The 18,683-nt window shown below is 39.1% G+C and overlaps 2 protein-coding genes across 3 annotated transcripts in view; both read right to left on the reverse strand.

The window, feature by feature from the left end:
• LOC146471527 (uncharacterized) overlaps positions 1-8,592 on the reverse strand; it is a 9,851-nt gene extending 1,259 nt beyond the window's left edge. The window contains exons 1-6 of the mRNA XM_085120812.1: positions 8,310-8,592; positions 4,706-4,949; positions 3,286-3,430; positions 1,674-1,844; positions 732-965; positions 177-304 (exon numbers count right to left, since the gene is read on the reverse strand). Of these exons, the coding sequence (XP_084976938.1) occupies positions 177-304; positions 732-965; positions 1,674-1,844; positions 3,286-3,430; positions 4,706-4,949; positions 8,310-8,373 (986 nt within the window). The 5' untranslated portion in view covers positions 8,374-8,592. The remainder of the gene's footprint in view (positions 1-176; positions 305-731; positions 966-1,673; positions 1,845-3,285; positions 3,431-4,705; positions 4,950-8,309) is intronic.
• A 5,395-nt stretch (positions 8,593-13,987) lies between these two features.
• The window catches only part of LOC146471528 (uncharacterized), a 37,292-nt gene continuing 32,596 nt past the window's right edge, over positions 13,988-18,683 (reverse strand). For both annotated transcript variants that reach the window (XM_085120000.1, XM_085119999.1), the window contains one exon: positions 13,988-18,561. In XM_085120000.1, the coding sequence (XP_084976126.1) occupies positions 16,706-18,561 (1,856 nt within the window). In that variant the 3' untranslated portion in view covers positions 13,988-16,705. The remainder of the gene's footprint in view (positions 18,562-18,683) is intronic.

Below are 18,683 nucleotides of genomic sequence, written 5' to 3' on the forward strand. Positions count from 1 at the left end.
CGGGCATTTGACCGGCGACGAAATTTTGGGCAGCGGTCACTTCGAAAAGAATTTTTACTCCATGTAACAAAATATTTGGTGGGACGTGTTACGTTCCACCATCATTCCTAAGTAGGAATATTCCTTGGATAAAAAATGAGTAGAAATCATACAAAAAAGAAATACTGTATACAGACCTTGACACAGTTACTTGGAACAACTGGCTCAAACTCGAGTCTCTATATATTTTATTTCCAAGAGTATAGCGCTCGTACAGTTCTATCATGTATTTATCAGGTTTTAAACCAAGTCTCCCGTACAAAGTCTGAAAGAAAACAACAGATACAATATTCAATAGGAAGGTTATTCGTTTGCCTCTCCCCTTAGCTTTTTTTTTTTAAGATGAGTGAGAATAAATAGATAAATTTCAGCCTTGTGTGCGTACTCATGACATCGTTCTTCAAACATTGAGCCCTTCTTAGGCGCAACAATCTCATTGGTGCATTCTCGACCCCAGGGCCTTGTGGTTTGACTCCCACCGACAGTCAGGCGCAAAAGAGAAGAGGTCTGGGGCCGAGAATGGAGCTTGCCCATCACTAGAGGGCGTAAAATTCTTGACCCGGATTAAACTTTATTTTGGGGGAAAGACCTTAAAGATAGGAGAATACCTTTACCAAAAATTCTGAAATGTTAATGGCAAATCCCTTTTTGCAGTATGTACAGTGCAATTCCTATGTGTGTGGCTCACTTACCGGATCATTTCCCCCCAGAAGTCGAAGAGGAGGAAATAGAAAATTTCCCAAACTGTAAGCTACAACTGTGTTGCCATGGATACAATGTGGCTGTAGAGAGTGAGGATGTGAACCAATGATAATTTGTACTCCAAGAGACACCAAATGTTTGGTTATATGAAGTTGATAAGGTAGAGGTCTTAGAAGAAGCTCTTTTCCCCAGTGCATAAATACAACTATAATATCGACGCTGGCCTTAAGGAAAGAGAAAAGGGCAATGCTTGTTAAATGACTTGTACTGTACCTTGTGTAGAAATAATTAGACCAGACCCAGTGTTCCTTTCAGCAACGTTCACGAAATTGGCAAAGGGTTGAGCTGCTCTTCAAAACATTAAGTGATTCAATTTGACTTGAGAAATTCGTCCCACTTTGTCGTGCCTATATTGCTACGATCTACTTTGAGAGGCTTTGTAGCTTCGTAGAGTGAGGGTAGTTTAGCCGCCATGGATTTATAATGAACGAAGATGCACTGTAAAAGACACAAACTTAGGTTCAAACGTCTTGATATCTTCTGTCGTGTCGAACTCGTTTGGATTAAACACTCGGCTATAGCTCGCAGTTGATTCAAACGACGAACTTAACATTAATTCAGTGGTAAAAGACAAAAATTACTGCATTAGAACAATGTATGCATTCCGTCAATATTGCATTATAACAATGCATACATTGTGATAATGAATGCATTATCGCGATGTATGTATTCAGTGAAATCGGCACAAGTAGAGCACGACGTTTGAATCAACGTAGCACCGATTTTCTTAAAGGTTCTAAGCTGGCGCATGCAAATACGTTTGACCGTGGTGTAGACATCACCAAGTGTAGTGCTCTCCTTCTCCCTTTCCAGGCTTCGCACGGAAAAGAGACTCGTATTAAACTAATCAGAGGAATCTATTTATTACATACCTGCTTTAGCAATTTTACATCTCTGTTGACAGTAGATTCTTGATAAATAGCAGGACCTGCGGAAAACAAAGACCGCATTTGAGTGCAGTTCTTGTTTCCTCCATGAGACACATGGTCGCAGTAACCTAAAAATCCAATTTTGATGCCTTTTCTTTCCATGATAACGGGTTTCTAAAAATTAAAAAATTTCTGAAAATTAACCTACTATACAGAAAAAATAATGATAGAAGTACAAAAAAAAAATAATAAAATAAATGAATCGAAATGACAACGAAATTAATGTGTTAAATTTTTGCTTTTCTATTTGGTATGAGTTAAAGAGCACTGCCCTGGAGATTTCTCTGTGTTTTGGTTAAAACTGCTGAAATATTTGATAAGTTACCTTTTCTCTAACATTTAGTGATTTTTCCTGGACGAAACAAGCCTTTCCATGAGGAGTGGTAAATATTTATCTTACTGCCTCTAGAACGGTAAATATCCACTACTTTTCACTTTCACTACGATGAACAATCTCTTAGTATAAAACGTTCCCCATACTATAACTGTTACAATTTCTTCAGTTTCCGCTGTTTCTTTCAGCCCTGTGAAAACATCTGTGTTCAAACATAGTTTCGAGTACCTAAGTCCTTATGCTTTGCTAAAAACCACCGTTATAACTACTAACCCCGTTTCCATGATAACCAGCGGATGATACATCTGTTGATTCCTTCACTCCTAACTAGTTTCAAAACCAGTTTGTTTAAATTTCGCGCAGTAAAACTTTGCTATTGTTTGTGTAAAAAAGAAAGAAACTCCAAAGTATCTCTTCGTAAAGTCAAAACATATTCTGTATATACGTTTGGCCAATGTTTGCAATTTTCGTTTTTGCCATTCATTGCTGTCGTCCACGTATAATTCTTCCTAAGGTCTTTTGAACCAATTTGAGTCCCGGTAAGTCATTTCAGTACCCAGCCGCCGCGCGCCAAATAACTGCATGAAGTCACCTTAAATAAACTGTTGTTGCCTTATTTGATAAGCCCATGTTTGACAAGGAATAGTAAAATTGCACTATTCTTGATTTTTTTTTTTGTATTTTTCTTAGGTTATAAAACATTTTATTCTGTGTTTGGGACTATCGTCCGAAAAGTATTTGAACGGAAAGTAATCAAAACCAATAAATAAACACTAATATGAGCAAAAAAAAAACTACGGGGAGAAAATTTATTTTTCTACCTTTTAAAGAGGGATTTTCTATTTTCGGAAAAAAACTGCCAGTCAAAAATTGGTTGCCGTGGTAACATCAAAGTCAATGAGCACTAACCGACTACCTCCAATTTTTTTCCAGATAAATTTCGGGAAAAGTCGTGAAGTTTCAGAGCGTTTGTTCAAATGTTCAAAAAGTTATTTTAGTTCAAACTAGCTGCGGGCAGAGTCCCCCCCCCCCCCCCACCCCACCGATCTAGATAGGGTTAATATGGCAAGCGATGAAAAAATACTGTTAAAAGTCTTCACAAGTTATTAGGTTTACCGCTTCATTTCTTTTATTTATTTAGCTTTGTATGCTCTGTCTGCTGCGAACGGAAATTAATCTTATAAGTTTTATCAAAAGTTGCCTATCAGTTGACAAACTAACCTGGGAAGAATCGAATTTTCCATAATTTATCCCAAAATATTTTATGCCTGCTTTTTTGAGTACTTGTACGGTAAAGTTGGCTCCCTTTGATCCAAAATCATTCATGTGATTGCTAGCCAGTGTGATGACATCAAATCCAGCAAATCTGATAAACAAAAACCAAGATAATTAATGAAAATCGTTCACTGTTATCAATAATGACAGAGAAAAGACGTCAAATCTTCAAACACTAAATTGACTTAAGTAGCCCTATTTTAGATGTATCAATTAAGAATTATTAGTTTCTTAAGAAAAGCCTATTATTAGAATAACAAGAGACTACTGTCCATAAACAATACTTAGGATAATTCTTAATTTAGGAGGATTTGTGAATCAGGTCCCAGAGCTTTTTGATTCCCTCCTGCACATTCTGTCTCTGAAACACAAGAAGTATTTGAGGTGTACCAATGATACAATTATCATTATTGTATATACTTGGAACGGAAAATGGACGTTCAAACCTTCGATCAATGAATAATCAGACAAAGTGCCAATTATGACACCACTTGAAGTACAACTTCAATCGATCATGATTACGAGCTTAAGGTCCGCCATCTTGGCTTTTTTATCGTAAAACATTTACATGACGACAACAAACCGTCACAATTGACTCAAATCAATTAAGAAGGTTAAAAGGTACTGAAAAGGTCAAAAATACATCAATTAATGAAAAGGAAAGAACGAAGGATTGAACAGGAAAATGTAAAAAACTTTGCGTCCTTTCAACGATGATGTATCATGCTAAACAATCACAGATAAATGTCAGAACATTTATTAAGTTTGGTGGCTATAGCTTAACCTTCTAACCCTGGCCATGGACGTTTTTCCCACGATTCATATCTTAAAAGCGCCCCTATACTAAAAACAGCATCAACTGCGTAAGTCCCCATCATCAAACCTTCCCCTATGCAATAGAACCCGTACCTTGAAGCTATGGACGAAAATGACTCGCCTGAATTCATATGTTACCTACCTCTATTCGTACCATTTTGGGGCGCGCTTCACTGGAAGGCAGTAATTCTAAAATGAGAAGACTTGGATGACATTTAGGCGCGTTTTTTAATCACCAACTCTCATTCCAGAATCATTAGAATGCCATTCCAAGTTAACAAACAAGTTTTCATTCCTCTTTCAGAATTTCCATTTTATTACTCTTTCATATTTCAGTCAGTGACATTGTCATCATTCATATTCGGTATATTCTCATTCCAGAATTTAAGACCAAAGTTAATATTCACTCTCAGACTTTTATGTCAGAAAAAAGCACCCTTTCGCTAATTGTGGCCTTGTCTCCAATAAGCACCATCTCTCGAGCTCCTAAAATGAAATAGTACGAGAAGCGCTCTAAACGTAAAAGCGTTAAATGGAATCTTTATGGTACCCTAATGATGAGACAGCCTCAGGACTTGAGTCCAAAATCGCTTTCTTGACTCCTTTAAACTTGGAATTATACACATCTTCACTAACGAATGGAGACTCCAAGTTTCCAACCGCGATATCTGCCTTCCTGATGAACGGTGCCACTTCATTGAAGGAGTCGTTATACGAGTGGTAATTGCGCTTGACGTAGTATCCCACTGGCCCAGAAAAGGATATATCACCAGCAAATAACAAGGTGACTTTCTCTGAAAGATAACGAACAGGAATCATATTTTGGCGAGATTTTAATATTAAGCAATCATTGAGTGATGGGGGTAGAGAAAATATCTTGAGATGTCAGCGGTGAGAAATTTAATTATCTGGTAAAGATTTCTAAGGAAGAGTCATTGACAGCAGTTTTAGATATTTTTGTGTAAGAATCCAGAAGTGTTATAAATATACGAATGCGTTCTTCCAGTTGACTGCCACAAGCATTTGCAAAAAGGTTGAGACACTTCCTCCAAAATTATCATTTTGCATAGAAATGCACTGTTCAACAAAAATGATAACATTTAAATCGCTCCTAGCAACTCATTCCCTTCAAGCCACTTCTGGCTTCACGGGCAACGACTTGGAAACATGTCACGTGACTTATTGTGACTACCTCTTTGCGCAAATGGAAAATTTAAAATGGGCCACAGAGATTGCATGTGATTGCTATCAGGTCCAATGGTTCTCTCATTCTAAGGTGATTCCTTACATAAATCTGTTATGAATGATTAACTTCAATGTATACTCAAATGTAAAAACCTATTCCATCCAGGCCACATTTAGGCGCATTAGGAGATACAAAAACAACCGCGCATGTTTAGTTCCTAGTCACATTGTGACGTCAAAACACGTGACCACGAGTCAGCAAAAATTGACACAAAATCCTCACACCCTGTCCTATCCCACCCCACGGGATTTGCATTAACATGTCAAACACGAAGAAGAGTGTTTCATCCGATTTCCAAACACCGAGAAGGGGGATTGAAATAGCGAGTCGCAGCCGAGTTTTTTTTAACCGCTTCGAGGTGCTTGGAAATCGGATATCAAACCATTTATAATTCTTGGAGAAATTCAAAGCAAAATTTCACCAAACTTTATTATGATTAAGATCACATCAGTTCCAAATTAATCTCCTTCACGACAGAAATTTCGATTGTTTTCTCTTAATGAATTAAGAGAAAATGAGGGGCAAAACTCTTCAGAAATTCAAGAAATTGGCTGAAAACTAACCACAAAGAAAAACACGACACCTGGCTTACTTTATGCACAAACTTGGACGGATTTAGAAAGTGCGAACGCAATTTGTACAATAAGCTACAAACTGTTCTATCTTGCGATGGGGGCCACGCAATAAAGGCGAAAATTCTAAGATTACAAGAGGTATTCATTCACGGTCTGGTGGATGGTGAATGTTTGAACAAGAATAATGGTACAACGTTTACTTGGCACGTCCACGTTTAACACGGCGGAATATCTGTTGCTGATTGTTAAAGGAGAAGTTCACTCCAGAAATCAATATTTTTTTAACCTGCAAATAAAAAGTAAACCTTCTGGTTTCCATCTGGTCCATAAATAATCCCTCTCTAAAAACCAAGGTAAACTCCGCCATTTTGAATAGCACTTATTTTTGAATAGCACAATTCTTTGTGACGGCATTGTGTGAAACGAAATTGGCTCGAATCTCAAACGCAGACATTGATTTATTTTTTCGTTATGGACCAAGAAATACCATGCAAACCCTTCGTTTTGGTGACTGATACATTAATTCCCTACGTAATAGATCGAGTAGACATAAATAAAAATCAGTTTAATTCTTGAACCGACATGTAATCTTAAACTACGACATGGCGAGTTCAATTCCATTTTGTTTTCCGACTTTGACCCGCTAAATCAAAGTCATTCTCTTGAGGTTGTCGTGAATTACAAAGTGACGGCAGGTACACCCAAATGCACCTTGTACTCGCTCGTTATTTTTACCATCTTGGGTGACTTCATGCTCGTGATGACGGACGCGTTCTGGCTGGAAATTCATTTCCATGTGTTTCGCGATATTCTCTTAGACGGAATGACGAATCAATTTGAATTTCGGGTTACTTCAGAGACGAATTTCATATGGATCGCAAGCACTTCAGAAGCTCAAACAACACTGAGAAATTCAACTCAGTGTTTACTTTTTGTTGTAGGATTAAAAAATACATGATATCTGGAGTGAACTTCTCCTTTCACCACACGCAATTAAAGAAAGAAATCGAACTGATTTCGTTTTAAACTTACTGTAATGATAAGAATAAGACGAAACCTCTATCTGTAGTTTGTTTTGCAAATATTTAATTTGAAATTGAATTTGCGGGCCCTTTCTTATAGCACACGTTGTATTTATAATTGAACAGCCAATCGTTGGCGCGTGAATAAATTAACACATACCACAATGTTCCCCAGATCTCAACCTTGTAGTAAATATAAAACAGATAATAAATACCTTTCGTAATATTTTAAAATTACACAAACATCGCTTGTCTGCAGCTTGCGATGTTTAGGACAATATACGGAAATATTTCTCCTTAAAACCAACAACTGTACTGACACATTAGACAAGTAGCAATCCCTTGTATTTCTTTGGGACTGAGTAGAGCGAACGAACCTCGCGTGCGGTCGTGTAAATTGCTTTCCGCGAGAGACGTTTACGTAAACGTTTTCTTCGGCGCGGCGTCTAGGTACATATACAAACACTGTATTTCTCTTTTTACCGTACTTGTAAACTGGTAATTTATGCGATCGAGCAGGGAAACCCATGGCATCCAATCTTTATCACTTCTAAGATAACCAATACAGTGTAAGAAGGATATTATCTGCACGTGGATTCTTTAAAATCGCGTTCAGTTTATGAAAACACGTGTGCTCAAGAGTAATCTTGTTTCTTACATAATTGAACGCGTGGCTTTGATTGATATCTAAGCTGTATTGTTTGTCCTTGTGGTCTTTCTAGTCGCTTCGCTACTCTCTCGAAGGACTGTCTTCAATGTGTAAGAAATAATCTATAGGATTTCACTCATTAATGGAAAAAGAGAAGTCAAGTTTGTCCCCGAATTTCCACCAGGAAATAATATAGGATATTAAACTCACTTTATCAAATACCGTTCTCTGTTTAAAATTCAAGGAAGATACAGGAGCAGCCAGCGGTTCATTTTGGTGGATATCTGTTTGGAAGGCTTTCTATTTTGTCGCCTCAGAAATTGGGATTTAGTTGAAAGAAATTTAACGTTTTCTTCCGTAAAATTGTTAGCTCATATTTTCTTAACACTGGTAAACTAATTTCTTTCGTTTTCAAAGGGGCGCTGAAATATGTCGTTAAAATGCATAAAGGTCACCAAGCACTTTCCTAAAACAAACGCTCGTTAAATCGGAAACTAAAATTCGTTTCGGCTAAAGCACCCAAACAGATCAAATTGCATTTGCTTATACAAATATGTCTTTAAAAGGAGGAGAGAAGACAACATTTTAAGTATTTTTTTGCACAGTTAAATGTCCTCGTTGGTTGCCCTGAAAACAGCATCGAAATGCATTGAAGTTCTTACCTTCTTCTGCAGTAGTTCCAAACAAACTCGAGAGGATAACCAAGATGTTAATTAAGAGATTCATCTCGAAACTACTGTATTTATAACCGAGAAATGTAAATGACAAATCCAGAATTGATTTTTCTGTGATCCGGCTGGGCAGATTACCGATAGCAGGCAAGTAAAATCACTTCATCGCGGTTTGGATTCAGTTACTAAAATGAGTTTCTTTTACATCCCACAGAGAAACAAAAACAGTCAAACATCTGACTGTGAAATAGTTCTCATTTATATTGATACTGCACTTCACCGGGTGTAATGGTGGAATCGTGATCTAATACCACTATACAGTTGTCAACATCCCTCGGCGATAACCCTACCTGCTTTTCTCATCGACCGTGCGTTTGGATTTTGTTATTTTCTGCTTCCAATCGCTAGGTTTGTCTTATTTTCCATTACTACCAGGAACAGAGGTTTATTTGAAAAATAACAGAATGAATGGCTTGTCCCGCAAATAAAACTAATCGAGGCGGGACAAGACGAATACAGGAACAATTGAGAAAAGTGACAAGAATCGAACTTAGAAATATAGTCATGCAAAAACTTCATACGTGGTGACAGATTTAAAGTATTTTACACTAGTTCACAGAATAAAAGTAATCATAGTTATTCCATTCACGGCCAAATGTCCGACAGTAAATTTGTCAAGGCAGGTGGCTCCATGCATGGTTTCAGTAGCTTTTGCTGCTCCCACCAGTAAACAGCTAGCACACATTTCGTGTGAATATCTATCAAGAAGACCATTTTTGTATTCCCAGACCATCTAATGGCCTTTCTAAAGGCAAATGCGTTTACTAGAGCTAACAGAGTTTCATCTGTTTGGATTGATCAGCTGAAAATTTTTAAAGAATCGATGAAAGTTTTGCGATACAAACTTTCACACCCGAATTTGCCACCTGTATGTAATTGGCTTTACGAAAACGCAAATGTTTGTCCCTCGAAAACAAAAGGAATTAGATTGCTTATGTTTCGGAATCTTAAGACGCTTTTACACCAAAGTAAGCAAAGTCTAGTTTTTCATCGCACGTAATTTTAAGTTTTTGACGCGGTTATGACGGTTGATACCCCTGTTTTGTAAATCCATATGGCGTCATGACACCGTATCTCAGCCACCGTATGAGAAGGCAACCGTCATCACAAAAACCGAATAGGGCTAGATTTTGCCTCAATACACTAAATAATCATTTTTCCAGATGTTTTGGCATCTCCAGGGTCTCTAGCTCTGTTATCGACAATGAATGCAAGGGAAAGGCTTTCGTATCAGTCGAAGTAAAGTAGTAAACGACCAATCGGTAACAGAAGTAGCCAGCCCAAGTTAACAGATTGTTAGGAAAAAAATACCGGCGCGAAATATGGAACGATGCCGTGAAGTGAACAGTAAAAATAGAGGAGAAATAAAATATTTCATCAGAAAATTGATAACGTGACTCCAGCGTATGGAGTGAGCTAATCTAAACGGGCGTGAGTTAAACACTGTGCAACTTTGAAGGTAGTAACAGAGTATGTATACCTTAAAAGTCATATCCTCAAGCTCCGCGCTCAGTATGTTAGTTTCTCCAAATGATGGAAAATTCCGTGTTTTCAGAAGGTTCAGAATGTCATGGTAGTACAGGTAAAACTTTTGAAGGACAAGGAAAGCAGAAAACTGACAAAATTTTAGTCTTTCCCTATGTCCCCTGTTAGGTTATGTCTACACTATACCGGATAGCTCTAGTGCCGGCAACAAAAACATATCGGGTAGGGCTTGTCGCGGGACATTTTTCAGTAAAATAGATTTCACTCAGTTTAGGAAATATCGGAGCCTTTGTAGCCATCAAGTAAAACACATAGGTGATGAACACCTGCTGTTCTTTCGAATAAGAAATGAGCTTCAGTTTGTAAAGGCGCGAAAAGTAGTTTCTTTAGAATTTCCTCCATTTGCTAAGCTTACGCAAGTGAAATTGAGTTGTCGAAATACTATTGGTTACGGGTGTTATATGACAAATGTTCTTCAGTAAAAGCTTTTGAGTTCTGCCTGTAAGAGAATGAGTCAAGATCTACAGTAAACGCTATGTTCCTGTGAAGAAGATCTGTTCCACTTGATGTAAAAGATCCCGGTAGGTAGCAGGGCACCTCTCGCTTAGCCACAGAGCTAAAAAGCCCCAAAAGTCTATACTACAGGCTTTCGTTCACACACAAAACGCCGATTTCGGATCAATTTTTGTGCCGGAGTGATGCTGCGCTGCGTTGGCCTTGAAAGTAAATCGTCACATATCGGAAAGGTTTTTGGGGACACTTTCTTCAGTACGGAGAATCGAACCGAAACGGTAGTAAACGACGAGAAGCGAGGATTGGATCTTAGTGGAAAGATGGCGGCAGTTTTTGGCCACTTCTGTTCACACTGGAGTATTTTTTGCAACGGCATGCATAAATGCTATCCAGCATAGTGTAGACATCCTATTTCTGATTACAACTCCACTTTTTATCACTTCTCTTACGAACCCTGTTGCGGTCGCATTAGATAGTGCGTCTCAGTAGGCTCTTATTATACGAGTGCTTGTTGGATATGTGTTGATAGATGGCCAACGTGGCAAGTAGCGCCGAGTTGGCTATAATAATCTCATATCCAGCAAGCGCGAGTGGAAAAACTGTTTTATTAAAACAATCAAGTAATGTTACTAGATCTTGCTGATTTCACTTTAAAAGAACAACCAGAAGACAGTTAAATGGCCGCTATTTCTCGGGCATGGCATAATGGCTCATATTCCGTGGCCGCTAAGCAAATCAAATCCCTCAAATTGCATTACACAATGATCCAGTTTTTAAGAATGCTTATCATTCGTCTAAGGTTTAAAACGACATCTATTGGTTGAGCTCACACTAGGGATATTAACTATAGTCAAAACAGTGATCGGGATCACCTCTGGTTGCTTCATAATGACGCGGTGTGAACCACCTTCGTCAGCATGGTTAAAGAGTCTATCAGCCGAGCTAACACCAGTTGACCTAAAACTGAAGAAACACTCAAATGTGACTGTATCCCTCTCACCGATGAACTTTGCGATCGAGTGTGTTCAAAGAGTTGGTCTTACCTAATAGGTCTAATTTTCGTATCCGTAAATCGTAACTACTGCCTGGTTTAATCTTATCCTAAATTGTTCCTTGATCCTGTCATATTATATCAAACAAAAAGGTTTCGTTTTCAGGATCGAAAATTTATGTCGAAATACAAGCTTTCGATTCCCTCTCGGAATCTTTGTTAAGTGGTGTAGAACGTTTTGTCGCATGATTAAGTTGATAAAATATCACGTGACAAAACGTCCCGTAGATCGCCGGGAGTTTATATCCAACGTAAAGATGCAATGTCGGAGCCTGGCAATGAATTTCAACAGCCTCTCCAATTCTCCTTTTGTTTATCCTTAATTGTTTTGTTTGGATCTTAACTGTAATAAGCGTCGAAGTGCAACTGCCACCTGTGCTAGCCTTTCGCTTGCTAGCACAAGTTTGAATACGGCCTCATCTAAAAGTTAAAGAGCTTTAGAAATGTTTGTTTACATTCTGTAATAAGGCTGTCTCGGTTAGGATGTAACTTTCGTAGTATTAGAACGCTTTCCATTTTCCAGAATTGTCCGGTTTGCCCGGCCCGTCTTTAAATCGAATGCGTCACTTTTAAGGAATGTTGCTGGACAATCTTGAAAATAATGACTCCGAAAAAAGTAGTGCTATTGTGAACAAATTCAAACGACTAAGATAACACTTATCCTTCATATTAGAGACATTCTAGTACGAGTTTTTGCGAAGTTTTTTGCGAAGTACTAAGAACAGATATCTTCCAGGAAGCTTCATTTTACTCTTTACGAGCGACGAAATTGCCCCTTCGTGATTCAAAAAAGACGAGACCACCTTCGTTTCGAGGACTTGTTTTCGCCACTACGCCGTTCTCACAAAAACTCGCAGTCAAATGACGACGGCCATCTCGTTTTCCCGCCAAAATGACACTGGTTCACTCGCGCGCTTTCTATGTATTGGCGGGAAAAACTCGTAGTCGAACTCGTACTCGTCCTAGAATGTAAAGGTCCCTCTTGGCACATTCCATGTACGAACTGACCAGTCTGGCCGAGCAATTCTGACAGATGGAAAGAGCCCTTAAATAGAAGTGCTTTACAAAGCCTGGTTCACACTAGCGACATAACGACATAACGGCGACGTCACGCAAATGCAAATAAAAATTTTTGTCGATGTTTCAAGTCACAAGTTTGAACAACATAACATAATGACGTAGCAGAAATATAATACGGATCTTTACATTTTAGGACGAGTACGAGTTCGACTACGAGTTATTTCCGCCAATACATAAAAAGCGTGAACCAGTGTCATTTTGGCGGGAAAACGAGATGGCCGTCGTCATTTTACTTCGAGTTTTTGTGAGAAAGGCGTAGTGGCGGAAACATGTCCTCGAAACGTAGGTGATCTCGTCTTTTTGGAATCACGAAGGGGTTTAACTATCATCATTCAAAACAACTGCGTCAATTTCGTCGCTCGTAAAGAGTAAAATGAAGCTTCCTGGAATATATGTTCTTAGTACTTCGCTAAAAACTTGAAGTCAAATTTTTTATTCGCAGTCGTACTCGTACTAGAATCTAAATGTCTTTATTGACATAAGCATAACGACATAAACAAAAAACTGATCTTTTCTTTATGTCGTTATTTCTTTATATTGCAAGTGTGCACCATGCTTTACATACAAGTCAGAATACGCCCGGTGTGGCTATGTCTCCTGTCGGATCGCCTGTAACCTTGAGTCCCACTCTAGAGCTGCATTCTAGGCTACATATCAAGGTCTACGTTGAAACTAAGTGCTAAGTGCTGTATTCGTCTCCGAGATTTTTTTGCTGTGACAGATTTCGGATCCCCTCTGTGGCCGGCCAACGATTGCGTTTCCGCCAGAGTTTGGAATTACTTGTCACAGGTCAATAACCAAACCTTATTACTATTCCGTCTTGTTGCGTAAGGTCGACACTTTTAAAGGAAACATCCACTGTTGAATAAAGTTAACGTTAAATTGCTGAAACTACAATCTTATTTTGCATTTTGTAGGAAAACATGGAAATAATATTTTGTGTCGGACAAAACAGAATTTGACTATCGCTCATTTTCGCCATGTTTTCATGACGTAAAACGGTTTTACAATTGTCTTACACAAAAGAACTTCCACTCAATGACAATAGTGGCAACCGTACTGATGTCACGAAATCCAAAATGGCGGCGTCCGGGAAATTTAAAAGCGAAATATACGATAACCGTATTTAATTGTTAGCACACTTGCGTGCTATTTCTACTTTTCAAACTAAAATTTGGAATGTAGACGTTTCCAACAATGTAAGGTCAAAGTTTGTTGTCAGAGTGGAGGTTGCCTTTAAAATCTGACAGCGAGGTCAATTGAAATAGCCGTATACACTCTGTGTTCATGTCACAAACATGCCGCAGTGTTTCAGTTCGTTGCCCTCCCTCCTCTCTCCCCCCCACCCCTACCAAAATATAAATGTGTAGTTTGCACTCAGACTACTTATGATCCACAAAATTCGTAAGCAACAAATTACCATTTAGTTTCTGTAAGAGCCGTCCGGATCCTTGTAGACTCATGAAGAGACGAGTTTTCTACAGCAACACACGGTTTATTCCAAGAAAACTATTGCCGCTATACAACAGACTATCCCGTATATTAGGGCTTGTTTCTACCTCATATAAACCGAAACGATCTCTATAACACTTCGTGTAAACACACTCAATGTATAACACAAGATACAACAGTTTCGACGCTTTTCTAGTACATGCCCTCTGCAAACCTACAAAACAGAAATGTCCGGGCTATTTGCTTAAGAGGCACTCAACATTAACCTATTAATTAGAATTAACCAAGTCATGAAAATGAGTCAAAACCTGGTCCCGGCTTATCAAAACCTGTCTCGGCTTGTCTAAACTCTGAGTATTTTAAAAATGGAATGACTAAATTTTTTTTCTTACAAACGGCCCTACTTTAAACAGAGGTTATACACTGCATACTATACCCCATGTATTATTCACAAACACACCCATTCTTATAAACACACAGAGTATAACCTCAAGAAAACAAAGTGCTTTGAGGAGTCACTTCTCAAGAAGCCGCGCTGTCCTATACTTTCCTTAGTAGTGGCTTCCTCAACTGAGTGCCCTCAATATTCCCGATCAGGGCGACATTTGAAACAGTTATGACTTGTATCAGTAAAATAAAGGAGCCTACAACAATCTATTCCACGCTAATGTTTGTCGATGCTTGTTTCACACACGAGTTATATAAGGTTGCCAATAACTTTTTATAAATCCACTTTAAAATAGTGATAAACAACAGCACGTTATCCATCTCGTGGATTCCTTTGCTAAATAGAGTTTTGCGTAAACTCAAACGTGTTATCACCAGAACATAAATGACCGCTCTGTATCTTGCTATGCATATAAAAGAAGATAATCATCACGGACGTGGATCAGAATGGGCTAACTGAACTTCCTGCATATGGAAGGAGCCGATCAGAAAACACAAATTTGTAAGGTAAACGGAATAAAATTACGACACGTGATGCTCACTTGTTTTACATTGCGAGATACCGCTGGAGGTGATTATATCTAAATCAATGAATATAATAATTACGGGCAACCAAACTTCTTATTCAACACACTACACTACTCAAATATGATCATGGTGAACTGAATATTCGTCGTCCGTAGCCAACAGATATCCTGCGATATGCGTAATTTCGTGTGTTGGGAACAAAAATGTAACATAAAGATCATATCCAGCTTTTTTGTAATAAAACTGTGCTTTGCTATCAATGTATTGAATAATAAAACAATTATTCTGCTCAATCCTGTGGAATATCCCCTGATTTTAGCCAACTCGGTCTACGGCCTTCTCGGCTAAGTACCAGGCGATACTCCGCGCAATTTTGCAGGATAATTGTTAAATACCTCATGCGCGCACTCAACTAACACAAATTTCCAATAATCCGTGAAACAAAAATCAATGTTTCGTATGCTTTGACCAAAACGAAGCAAACAAAAAGAGTTGAATCCCGGCAATCGTCTACAGCTATATATTTAGGGATATTAAACCGAATGGCCATATTACCATTAAAATTTAAACGTAAATGAAAGTAAACTTTACAGTAAATACCAGGAGAAAAGTCCGTCTAGTGCAACAACTTCAGGTACAGCTATCCTACGCGGAATCTAGGGCATTTGGTCGAGATGTAACAGACACTGTACCTTCAAAAGGTGCGTTATAGACGAAACCCCGTTAGAACGAATCTGGGCAGGAAAACGGTAAAATCTTCGATATACTGTGTCTTGGCTAACAATTAACTTTTAATCTAGGATTAACGTTAATCGGCTTTCGAACAACTTAGTCACTAATTTCATTTTGCCACGGATTATTAGACGTCGGAGTGATTGCGCTGTTCAGGCCACAAATTCGAGACAACAAGCAGTCCCTTTTCCAATTAGGTATAATCAAGCGAGAACCATCCGTGAGCGCAATTGTAATTCACCTGGATCCAGTTGTTTAAAACCTGATTAAGCTAATCCTGGGCTAACTGGAAGTTTGATTCAAGTTTAATTACTAATCAATAAAGATTCTTCCAAAAGATTTTTGTCCCTTAGTTCTGACTAAGACTTTTCTTTACCATTAGCTTAAAATAAGCTATTAAAAACACTTTTAACAAGTGAAATGAATACTTCGGTTAACTTTTAATCGGGAATTGACGTTAATTGCTTTTCCAACAACCGGGCCGTGGTATCCGGAAATACGACGCAAGCTCTGAGAATCTCTTTCCCTTTGCTCACGTGTGCATTATTTTCACGTTCGCTCGTACGTTCTTAGCAGTTTGACATTCGATACATATGCTGATTGGAAAATTTCAGGAGAACCCAACGAGAACATTCAAGCAGAATATTAAAAATGTTGTCTTCAGTGCTCCCAGATCGTTTTGTGCCCTATTAAAAACATCTTCGTGTAAGCTAATACAGAATGATCTGTTCGGATTTCGATGCGTTAGCTGAATATTTAAGTTGCAGAAAGTTTTATGAAAGGCTAGTCCCCCAATTTACCAGCTGTTGCTGGTCAGCTTACAAAAATGCTAGCTGGCCTTTTTGTTTTACGCATTTTAACAATATATGTGTCCTCCCGACAAAAGGAATTAGTTTTCTCCCAAGAACACTGCAGATTTTCTTTACGACTAAATCGACACTTCTGAGGCGATTAAGGCCATCCAAACAGATGAATATCCACCGAAATAAACCGTTGGGTGCCCCTAAAAATTAACTGCATGTAGTCTATTTAAAATCATCTACAATAATACTTCACCCATTTTTAAGTAGTTTGAGTCGTCATCGTCCGCAGTTTTAATGGCTAACCCACAAGCGAGAAGGACGATGCCAACGATCAAAACCAGTATACTTCCAAGGATGCCAACGGGTTGTTGTGTAACAGCAGATATAATCAAAGCCACCAGAGCAAATCCCATGAACACCCCACCTGCTATGGCGAATTTGCTGCCATGAGCATCCCAAAACTTCTCTGCTCTGTTCAGGTTACACCTATGGTACGCCTCTACATTCGGCTGTTGAATCACGCAAGGATACATTTGACTGCCACAGTCCTTCTTTATGTCCTGTTCAATTCCAAGAGGCTTGAAGCAACTGAAGCTCTTCCTCATCTCCTTAACGCCTGCAAGCGTGTCGGTAGTTGTCTCCCCAGCTTGACAAATCAACTCGCCTTTTTGAAACTCGTGACTGTTACGACAGGTGCACATGGGAAAATGCTTCTTGTCATCCTTTGCACACTCGATGAATCGATAGTTCCAGCACACACCCTTGGTTGCATTTACAGAGCCACACTCGATGAAAGTGACTGGGCAGACATAGCCGGGATCAGGAATCACTTTGCATGTGCGTCCAAGAAAAATGTAGTCGTTGGAACATTGAACTCTTCCATTTTTTACCACGGCATTGATCTTCCGACAATAGTATTCCAGCTTCTCACAGTATGGGTAGCCATATGTCTTGTACATATTACCAGTTCCTCCGTCAGGGTTACGTCCAGGCTTATAGTTCTTTTCCGAACACAGTGACGAGCAGGTTCGAAACGCACTCCTATCCCAAATGATGCAATAAGGTTGCTTTTGTTTTTTCTGTACGAGAGCTTCATCGTCTCTCTCGCATGGGCAGTAGTTTATCCCAGGGTCTGGGTCGTGGTAATTGGGATCGCATGTCATTGCTGCTATGGCCCCCACCCCTGGAATAGCAAAAAAGAACAAATCATCGACGCTGTCAAAACACGTCGACATTTCCTTTCCAAATTTCTTGAAAGCATCCAGAGCTGCTTTGCACGAGTCTGCAATTGCACTGATAAAGGAGCCTCTACTGCTGTCAAATGACGGGCTTTTTCCAATTTCAAACGAAGCACCGAAGGCCAGTTTCAGCGTGCTACCGGGAAGGCTGCAAAGCTTGGTAAACTGTTGACTGTTAGGTGTGGCAGCTAAACAGCCCCGCAAGAATTTGGGGACGTCGATTTCAAAACCAGATGCAGGGAGTGTTATTTCAACGTTTATATTTGGTAGTAAGGCCTTCATAAATTTCCCGACTTGCTCTTTAAAAGTGCTAAGGAGGTTATTGATCAGGTGGTTGGTGAAACCATCCAAAGGGCACGTGACCAAGTCCACCACATTCTTCACCGTTTTGATAGCACACCCCGCCGGATTTGGCCGTCCGCAAGGGCAACAGGACATGAGGTTTTTCAGAACTGGTCCCAGAGACTTGGAAAACTTTTCGAGTGCTTCAGCAACAGGCTCAAGAAACTTTTCCGTTTCGTCCATGATTGCATTCGCGGTATCGAGAATAGAGCTTATAGCTGACAGTTTATCCAGCAATTTGTTCACTCCTCCAAGCTTTTCTTTGCAGGTGACCATATGTTGTTTCCATTGCGTTATTTTGGGAATAGCTCTTGAAAAGCCTTCATCAACCAAGGAGCATTCAGAACAGGCGCTGCCACCTCCCCGCGCTCGGCAATATGTTGTCATGCAGTTCTGTGCATTGTTTGCGCCTTGCAACATAACATTGGAAGGACGATGGACTTTCTCGATTGTGCTTGTTATCAACTCTAACGACTTTCCCAGTTTTGAAGCCTTTTTGCATATCTTGGTACCTTATTTAAATAAAGCGCACTAAGATCAGAAACAGTTTTGCAGTCAAATGGATAAATAGCATAAGTCGTTTGTCGGTCCGTATAAAACAAGCACTACTATACGGAGTTGATATCCAGCGATT

This window comes from Pavona decussata, unplaced genomic scaffold (genome assembly GCF_977016875.1).
Source record: "Pavona decussata unplaced genomic scaffold, jaPavDecu1.1 SCAFFOLD_102, whole genome shotgun sequence".
NCBI classification, from domain to species: domain Eukaryota; kingdom Metazoa; phylum Cnidaria; class Anthozoa; order Scleractinia; family Agariciidae; genus Pavona; species Pavona decussata.